This window comes from Haliotis asinina, chromosome 3 (assembly GCF_037392515.1).
Source record: "Haliotis asinina isolate JCU_RB_2024 chromosome 3, JCU_Hal_asi_v2, whole genome shotgun sequence".
Taxonomy (NCBI): Eukaryota; Metazoa; Mollusca; class Gastropoda; order Lepetellida; family Haliotidae; genus Haliotis; species Haliotis asinina.
Genome location: NC_090282.1, coordinates 17,367,156 through 17,377,635, shown reverse-complemented (window position 1 = coordinate 17,377,635; position 10,480 = coordinate 17,367,156). Strand labels below are relative to the sequence as shown.

Below are 10,480 nucleotides of genomic sequence, written 5' to 3'. Positions count from 1 at the left end.
CAAGATTCACTTTGATGATGTGTAACGAACTGTTCCATCGTATCGTCTGCATATTAAGAAACACATGGCTCTCGTAAGGCATGCACGATTGAAATATTAAATACTGATTTCATACACCTCTCGAAGAAATTATCTTGTCCAGTCACGCCTAATAAATGTCCTAAACACGCATACGTGTATAACAGTTGTAAAATGTTTAAAATTTTTACCTAAAATTATTCAGATATTTCTCACCAAAGTCAATGTTATATTTCGTACAGTTTGTTAAAGTATTCACGTTGTAGCAAACTTGTTATCGGCAACTTGCGTAACTGACAGCTGTCTATGCTACCGTCATGGCCCCCATGCCGCTAAAAGCCTGATTGAGTATACACTCCAGTGTTTGTACTGACCGCTCCGACCACAACTTAATGGTCAAATATGCACGCATATGTGCTGGGGTCGACCTACTGGTGTCCTTATGTGACCTATGTGCTGGGGTCGACCTACTGGTGTCCTTATGTGACCTATGTGCTGGGGTCGACCTACCGGTGTCCTTATGTGACCTATGTGCTGGGGTCGACCTACTGGTGTCCTTATGTGACCTATGTGCTGGGGTCGACCTACTGGTGTCCTTATGTGACCTATGTGCCTTGGTCGACCTACCGGTGTCCTTATGTGACCTATGTGCTGGGGTCGACCTACCGGTGTCCTTATGTGACCTATGTGCTGGGGTCGACCTACCGGTGTCCTTATGTGACCTATGTGCTGGGGTCGACCTATTGGTGTCCTTATGTGACATATGTGCCTTGGTCGACCTACCGGTGTCCTTATGTGACCTATGTGCTGGGGTCGACCTACTGGTGTCCTTATGTGACATATGTGCTGGGGTCGACCTACTGGTGTCCTTATGTGACCTATGTGCCTTGGTCGACCTACCGGTGTCCTTATGTGACCTATGTGCTGGGGTCGACCTATTGGTGTCCTTATGTGACCTATGTGCTGGGGTCGACCTACTGGTGTCCTTATGTGACCTATGTGCTGGGGTCGACCTACTGGTGTCCTTATGTGACATATGTGCTGGGGTCGACCTACTGGTGTCCTTATGTGACCTATGTGCTGGGGTCGACCTACCGGTGTCCTTATGTGACCTATGTGCCTTGGTCGACCTATTGGTGCCCTTATGTGACCTATGTGCCTTGGTCGACCTATTGGTGTCCTTATGTGACATATGTGCTGGGGTCGACCTACTGGTGTCCTTATGTGACATATGTGCTGGGGTCGACCTACTGGTGTCCTTATGTGACCTATGTGCTGGGGTCGACCTACCGGTGTCCTTATGTGACCTATGTGCTGGGGTCGACCTACTGGTGTCCTTATGTGACATATGTGCTGGGGTCGACCTACTGGTGTCCTTATGTGACATATGTGCTGGGGTCGACCTACTGGTGTCCTTATGTGACCTATGTGCTGGGGTCGACCTACCGGTGTCCTTATGTGACCTATGTGCTGGGGTCGACCTACTGGTGTCCTTATGTGACATATGTGCTGGGGTCGACCTACTGGTGTCCTTATGTGACATATGTGCTGGGGTCGACCTACTGGTGTCCTTATGTGACCTATGTGCTGGGGTCGACCTACTGGTGTCCTTATGTGACCTATGAGTTGGGCTTGACATACTGTTGTCCTGATGTGACCAATGTGTATTATGACCTGAGCCTGTGCTGCTGTGTGACACAGAGTTCACTTGAGACGACCGATGGGAGTGGTGTCTGACAGAAGGGGAATTGGGTTCTGGGTCAGGGGTGTCTGGTAGGGTAAAACGCCAGAAGAATCTACCTCTGATGCAATTGCTAGCACTCTTTTGGAATTCAAATGCACTTCAGACTTGCTAGGGTTAAGGAGACGCATGTAAACTGCCTTTTTGGAATTTGTTACCAAACACCTACCACCTTGAAGTTTAGTTTTTGAAAGAGCTGGGACTGGTTCTAAAAGGAGGATGGAGCCTGGTCTGCTGCAGGAAATATGTACAGGGACATCATCTTGACAATGGGGAGGAATGACTGTCGGTTTTTTGCATCTAGCATACCCAGCAGTGGTTTCAGTTAAGGGGGCTGAGATTGGTCCGTCTTGAATCACCAAAGTTTTTTTCATATAACGACACAGTTGCTTTGTTGGCTACAAGAAAATCCATACCAAGTATGAGGGAATGATGAAGTTTTACAAATAATAGAAAGATTGGGATAGGATAAGGTGTCCTAAGGTAAGGTCTAAAGGAATGGTACCTAAAACAGAGTGGTGTTCACCGCCTACACCTATGATTTCTGATAAATCTGATGGTTTTAGGTGTTCATGTGTGTACCCTAATCTCTGCAAAAAGGTCACGTTGACACAGGAGATACAGGCACCTGTATCTACAAGACCTGTTGTCTTCGCTTGCTTCACCTTTACAAGAACGGTGTTCTTTATTATGGAAGCAACAAGCGAGACCAAGGGTTTCTGTTGCCTGACTTCAGATTTCCGAGAGCCAGACGCGAGTCCCTATTTTTGTGGACGAACATTCTGGGAATGTTGTGCTCTCATGCAAACCCTAGCAATGTGGCCTATTCTTTGGCAATAATTACATATTGAGTTGAAATGTGGGCATGAAGAACGAGTTGAGCAGTACTTACCACATCCACGGCATGGCTGTGTCCGGTACTGCTGAGGATGAACCATCTGTCTTGAGGGCTGCTGGTGGTGGTATGATGGTGGGTGGGTCTGTGTGTTCCCATAAGGTCAGTTTTCTCCTGGCAGCTGACGTCTGGGGGCTGGAATGGAGGAAGGCTGGAACCAGACTTGCGGCTGACGTGGCACTGCTGGGCTGGGACGGGAGCTTGGTACTGTTGTGGTCTGGACAGCTGGTGTCTCTGACTTGGTGATCAAATGGCCTCGAGACTTGACAGCTGATCCACCTTCTCAGCCATGCTGACGTCAAGTGCACGGGGGCTCACCGGGGATCTTTCTGCCAACTCAGCATGGTGGCGGACGTCTTCAATGCTGGTGGGCTCCTTGTTGAAAACCCACTGTCTTATGTCAGGACGGAGTCCATTGACAGCCACAGCAACGATAACCGTTGTTGGGAGCTGCCGGTTCCTGGTTGCTGCCTGGACTCTAGTGATGAAGGCAGCAATTTTGGCTCGTCAGACCTTTGGGAAAGCTGAAGTAGGCTCATGTCAAATAAATTTGACTTGCCAAACCTGGCTTTGAAGGCTGGCCCGATCTTGGTGATGTCATGCCGTTCATCTGCTGGTAGATCTTGGAGCCATATTTTCGCTGCTCCCTCCAAGTAGAAGTGAATCAGGCGACCCTGTTTCTGTGCATCAAAATTGAATAACGTGACAAAGTTTTGAAAATTTTGCCACCAAGAATCAGCATCTTCGGAGCCGTTGTATGGCTGGAGTTTAACGTGAGGCGTTGCCATGGTACCTTGCTGTTGGGTAGATGAGTTGAAGCTGGATGCAGTTGATGATGTGGCAGTTGAGGCAACTACTGGGGTGGTACTTGGCCCGGATACAGCTGCAGTTCTTGACGTCGCTGTAGGGGTCGTCAGTGATGGTGAGTTGGGCCTCTGAATCGCTTGAGTCTCGAGCAAACTGGTTAGGTTTAACCTTGGCTCGTGACCCCTCAGCTTCTGTCAGTAGTTCGAAGGTGTGGCACCGGTCACCTAGGATTTGTCCCCCACCATATGAAGTCGGGCTTGGTTTGTCACCAAGATACTTCGTACCTAGAATTGGGGATTATCCACACCTTGACACAAACAGAAGGGTTCCAGGGTCAGACTGATGTATGTTTCGGACCCTGGTGCTTATATAGCTGAACCCTCTGCCTGTACGGTATAACCAGTTTCCCTAAAATGGAGACGACGCATTGTCTATCTTTTGAAAAGTTATGGCATCAAGATATTACTCAATTTTGGCAGATAGCTTTAGAGATTATAATTGCTTTCGCCGTGTGTTGTCGGAAAAGTTTAGTAATAACCAGTAATATAATGTACGTGGTTAAGCCTCCACATCTACATCTGTCTAATTTGACAGCGTGTACAGGCGTGAATATTTGAGCATTAAGTTGTGGTCGGAGCGGTCAGTACAAACACTGGAGTGTATACTCAATCAGGCTTTTAGCGGCATGGGGCCATGACGGTAGCATAGACAGCTGTCAGTTATGCACGCTGCCGATTACAAGTTTGCTACAACGTGAATACTTTAACAAACTGTACGAAATATAACATTGACTTTGGTGAGAAATATCTGAATAATTTTAGGTAAAAATATGCACATTTTACAACTGTTATGCGTGCTTTATGCATCAACACCGCTTTCATCTGGTCCAGTTTCTCGGCCTTTTTCCAGTCGCGAAACGCACGCACGAAACGCACGCACGAAACGCACGCACGAAACGCACGAAAGACAAGCAGCCTTCGTTTCTGGCAGCAGCCACGAAACAAAAGCCATGGTGTTTTGTCCGAAGATCCGATGTAGCATTTGTCTACAGATTTAAGAGACATATTTAACTTCATTCGTGATCAAACACACAATCGTGCTTCAGTAATTACTCGGGTATTTGTCCCAACATGCAGCTCATATACGCAGTGGGTGGTACTCACAATATATGGGAGAAAACATTTTTTTCGCATTTATGTAGTGAATATGTGAAAGTGCGAAATATTAAACTCTATTAAACTAAGTTCGACCTAATTACAGTCTCAGTGGTAGGGAGATAGGAAACGTCAAATAAGGACTTTACTGGGGAGAGATTGGTCAGCGGAACAATGTGGTCCAGAGGAACTTATTTGGAACAGAACTTTATTAATGCGTATTTTGAAAGTAGACAGAGTTTCATCATGAACGATAGCTGACGTAAGAAGATACAAATTTAAGCACTGAAACCACAAAGGATGGAGCTACCTTGAGTCATCGCAAAAAGCAAAACCAGTGTCGCAGACGGTTGGGGTCGGGCTGGGGGCATAGAGATATCTTCTAAGATAAGATAATACTTTGGGGAAAATGAACTGTGGAAGTAGACGGCAAGTCATAAATATTTACAAATAGTATCCAGTCTTGTCGATCTTCATGCCACCTGTAGATTTTGACACATTTAATATGATGGCTGATTTAAGTTTTTTTCTGCGAGGATCATGTTCTTCTACATATCTCAACATAAACGTTATGGAAGAAACACGTAATAGGTTAATCAATAGATGAGACATACTCAACACTCCCGAAAAAACATAAAATATGTTTGAGATGACCCCTTGTGCCTGTAGCAGCACGTGCATGTTATGAAAGGTGAGTTGACGGTCCGTTGTCATACCCGCCTAGCGACGTTATTGTCATCTATAGTCTGATCTGTTGCTTCCAGCAGCCATTCGTAATTGTAGTTTTACCCGATTTTAGGAGTAAATATGCTTTTCTGACTATCCTAGTATGTATTCCCTATGTACGACTGTAGCTCAGAACACATGTGTTCCACTTAATGCGGATGATGGTATTGCCGCACACGTGCATACATGACTGGAATAAAACCATGGATGTCTTCTTTGTATTGACAATGAGTCATCGTTACCTTTGCTTGTGCAATTCTCTGTGTGGAAGGTATATAATGTGCAATTCTCTGTGTGGAAGGTATATAGTAGAAGTGTTTGAGAGTGTGGTTGCTATCAAGAATGTCACCTAGAGACGATTCCGGCGGACGTCCACAAAACAGCAGCAGCCTAAATGTCACCACTTTTGGACCAGGTACAAACTATACACCTAAAGCTCCAGAGGAAATGACAACAAGTTCTCGGAAACGGTAAGAGTCAAATCCTTGGGTATAGAATTCACCTCAGTTTCACCTCGAATTTTCGTTCATTAGCTATTGAGGATCTGTTTGCAGACAATGTTGTGATGGTTTCTTATATTAATTTATAATAGGTTTTCTAGGACAACTTAATTGTGTATCAACCTTTTGAAAGAAATGCTAACGTGATGTTGATTTGCAAAAAACAACATAACTGTGTTTAGAAATGGTCGCATTGTCTTGAAAAACATTAATTCTGCCCATTTGAAAATAAACCTGTAGAGTGTACAACATATCATATACATCTTGGAGTTCTGTTCTCGTCATCGCTGCAATGGACCAAGAACTGTCAGGATTTCTCCGCTCAAACTGGAACAGCGGTCATTCCTGTTCACAGTCTCTTCAAGCAATGCTCACCAATATCATTTGAGTCTGTCATTTGACAGCAAATTAAGCCAATACTGCTCGATGCGGCTAATAAGATATCAAGGAAGTATAGAAAAGATACAAGTTACTTATTTTTAAAAATCTTAACGCTGTAAAGAATGCAGCAAATAAAGCAATTCTGTGAGAAAATGGACGATATCCATTGTACATAATTACGTACACATGTACAGTCCGTTTGAGTCAGAATCTGAGCGATGAATTGCAAATCTTATCATTGTACAAAATTGCCACAACATAAATAGTAGACATGTTTATCATTTACTGATACCCAACAGCTTCCTGATATTTGAACATTTTCCAGACTCCACCAAAAAAGTTGATTAAGAAACTATCATCACTGAAAACGCACTAGTTCTTATCTGTCACGGCGGGGTGAAACCGCAGAAACGGAACAGCCAGTCTTGGCTGGGGGCATCTCAAAATCTATGTCGTAGTGACACAGTCACGACTTAAAGGGATGACAAGTGGTGCCATAGTTGCTTGTTGTAAGTCATCCCGAGACCCGTAACCTTGTTTAATGACGTTAGCTACCTTGTTGACAGTTTTGCCGAGTTTCAGTCTTCAGTTTGCGAAGGGATTCGAAGAATGAACGAACGCAGATATCTTCACCAATTCTATTTAATTCTGAAAAACTCAAATGCAAAAGGGAAGGTAAATTGGACAATAAGAGGTCTGTTGTGGAGTTTCACACGTATGGCATTCCCTGGACCTCGTAAACGAAAATAGCATCTATTATGGACGACTGCCGATGTAAAGAAGTGTGTGGTGGCGGAATGTCTGGTCTCCATGATGTTATTTCTGTTACAGGTTCAGGAAAGGAACCTTGACGACTGTCAATGTAAAGAAGTGTGTGGTGACGGCATGTCTAGTCTCCATGATGTTCATAGTGATGTCTTTCCTGGTGGGACTGGGTGTCCTGTTTGTGGAGATCCTCGATACCTTCCAGTCTTCAAGAGCCATTGCGTCCCTCCTCCAGTCTGTTTGCACAGGACTTGTGTTTGGAACAGGTGGGAATCATTCAGTGGATGCTGCCATTTCATTAATACCAAATATTGCAAAAGAGCACCTAATTCTGCTAGCTCCGGCAAATGTATTTACAGTTTTTATATCTTACCTATTCAGTCTTGGTAAATAGCCTGTAAAACATCTTGAGAGTGTTGTAATGGCTTTATGACACTGTTGTAAAGACATTTGTGTAATGATGTAAAGACATTTGGGTAAAGTCATGTAAGACTGTTAAAATATGTTGGCACTGCTGATAAGATTTTTAGTAATGCTGACGTGTAAATCGTATTTCCCACTCCCAAGAGAGTCATTTAACTGTTGAAAAGACATTTTGTAATGCTGTAAACAACTTTTGGTAATACTGTGAGGAAAGTTTGTAAAAGCAAAATAGAGGTTGTAAACAAAGCATTGTCAAATATCGGGATTATCTTATGGTGTATTAAATGGATTTACTTGGCCGGGAATAACTATAGCATTGGGCACGAAACATATGACACCCAAATCTATGACTTCAGTGTCATACATGTAAGCTCACAGTGTAGTTAGCAGTAGTTCAGGATGTAGTTTGACAAATACTTCTAAAGCGAAAATGAAATGGCAGCCCTAACTGACGTGTAAATTGGATTTTCATTTCATTTGGACTGATACTGTATTCATTTTACTAATTTAATTCAAGTGTAAAGAATTATGAAAAAATCTGACATGTTAATTGTCCTCTCATTATGGAGATTGTAAAAGTAATGGACCAGTTACGTGAACTAATTCACATTGCCGGAAAGGCATATTCTGAAACAGTATCACGTAGGATAAAAAAATAACACATTTCATTTTCACTTAGTCCTTCTCCAACTCAGGTAATACTGACAATCACTATCACAGGTATGTTTGCTACAATTGTCATCAAGAAAGTTGGAGAGGGCCATGTGACCACTGTTGGCGGTCTGTTAGCCGGAATAGGATGTGTGGGAAGTGCCTTCGCCCCGTCTCTGCCGGTGCTCATCTTTACTGTCGGGGTAGTTACAGGTGAGTTGGTTTACTGTTTCACCTCTCTTCTTGACTGAAAGTAGAAGGTGGATGTCTGCTACGTCGTCTCCAAAACGGAAGGTGTTCATTGCTAAGCCAGCTCAATCGGGTTAAAAACTCTTGACTAATATTTGCAGTTTTCAGGCAACATTGTTTTAAACATACTAACGTCTGTTTAATTTCACCCGCCACTCGGCAAACGTCAAAGACCGATATCATGATATATTTCGGGCTTACACACCAGGATATATTTGTGATACTACTCAAAGCATCACAACACCCAACTCACACGCCTTCTGACTATTTGCAGGATGTGGACTGTGCACGTTTACCGTGGTTCCCTACACAGTAACAGGACTGATGTTCAACAAAAGACGGAATCAGGTGTTCGTTATTGTCAGTATTGGCCCCGGATTAGGTTCCCTCATCGCGCCATTCCTCAACACAGCTCTCATCGATGTGTTCGGCTGGAGGGGTGCCTTCCTCGTCCTGTCCGGCCTCATGTTCCAAGCGTGTCCAATTGGAATGCTTCTGACAGTGCTCAGTAAAGACATCCAGAGAGACAAAGAACTCAAGGCAAAAACGAAAATAGCATACAATGATATAAGAGAAGATAACATGGTTGTCACTAATTTACAAGAAACAACTCAGATGGAGAACAGTTCGGTAGCCTATGACAATGTGACTTTTGTAGATGAATATGGAAAAGGCAACAGCAGCCAAGAAGAACACAATGGCCAAATAACCAGTACTTTACAGATATCCAATATTGAAGAATGCAAACAGGACTCCAGTATTTCTGAAATGAAAGACACGAAGCAAAAGAAGGAGTCTTTTATAGAATCCCTTCATTTGGGCTTATTTAAAGACTTTGCATTTATTGTTTTAGGAATGTGTCTGTTTATTCTGATGAGTCTGTTGCCTTCGATACACTTTTTCTTCGTGGACATGATTATGTCTAGAGGATTTGATGCTCAAACTGGATCCTATCTTCTTTCCCTTATTGGGCTATCCAGCTTGGGAGGGCGCTTCCTCTACCTCTTCGTCCGACCTATGGTGAAGGTGTCACAAGTGACTGTGTTTGCTACCATTTGCGTGTTACTCTCTGCAAGTCTGCTACCCCTAGTGTGGGCAAACACCTACCCCACCCTAGTCGCCGCTGTCGTCTGTTACGGCCTCCCCTTTGGGTCGTGTTCAGTGGCCTATCCCACTCTCATGTATGCAATAGCAGGGCCCAAACGCTACGCATCGGCAGTGGGCTATTGTGAAACGATTTGTGGTTTGGGAGCATTCTTAGGAGGCCCCATTGCAGGTAATGTATGTAGGAATTAGTCAACGTGTAATAAATGAAATTTAGTGTTTGTCTTTTTCATGAAATGGATTTTCACAATTTGACAAATATGAACCAGTTCTGTTGTCTTTACTTTTACATTTCACATTGCTTTATCTGTCTCATGCTGGAGTAATTACATCATGTTAATGTGCAAAAACCTGCATTAAGCATCACCTTTGTGATTCACCACAAATTCAATATTTTCATGATTCTGAATAATCTATATATTTTAACGCCCCAGTGTCTACAAAATGTTTTTATTTACCAGGGACAGTGAAGGATATCACCAACTCATACGATGGAGTTGTCTACAGTACTACGGCGGTCATGGCTGCTTGTGGTGTAGCTTTCTACACTGTCGCAATCCGCCAGAGATGTTCACAACACCTCAACAAGGAAACAGTCTCTACCCACCTGTGACCATATGCTGCTGAACACATCTTCCTCATTACGCCGTCCCGGTTGAACGTGTTTTCCATTTCCACCTCAAGATGCAAGAGAGCGGGATGGAATATTAGAAACAATGCCGTAAAAGACAAATCACTCACTTGTAGTTGCCCCAGTACACTACTGGATTTTATTCAAATTCGATATTTGGTAATATTTCCCTATTATTTTAATGCAAACTCACATGAAAGAAGGCTATGTATTCCCCAAAGTAGCAATATATGTTTCAAAATATAGTGTCATAAAGATATATCATTATTGTAATTATATGGTAGTGGACTGTAGATAACTTAACCTTGACAGTTGCCCTCAGGGAATAACACACAAAATGGCCACCGAGGCGTGACTACTTGAGCCATTTAATGGTATTTTACGACACGTACAGGTGGGAGGGACCTGTTGTAACCACATCTCTTAGGGAAGGAT

The 10,480-nt window shown here is 43.5% G+C and overlaps 1 protein-coding gene across 1 annotated transcript; it reads left to right on the top strand.

Annotated features, from left to right (window-relative positions):
- Nucleotides 1–5,683: 5,683 nt before the first annotated feature.
- LOC137276784 (monocarboxylate transporter 6-like) lies at nucleotides 5,684–10,027 on the top strand. The gene is made up of 5 exons (XM_067808426.1): nucleotides 5,684–5,811; nucleotides 7,054–7,253; nucleotides 8,131–8,274; nucleotides 8,585–9,586; nucleotides 9,876–10,027. The coding sequence occupies exons 1-5, from the start codon at nucleotides 5,684–5,686 to the stop codon at nucleotides 10,025–10,027; spliced, it is 1,626 nt and encodes a 541-aa protein (XP_067664527.1).
- The last annotated feature ends 453 nt before the right edge of the window (nucleotides 10,028–10,480 follow it).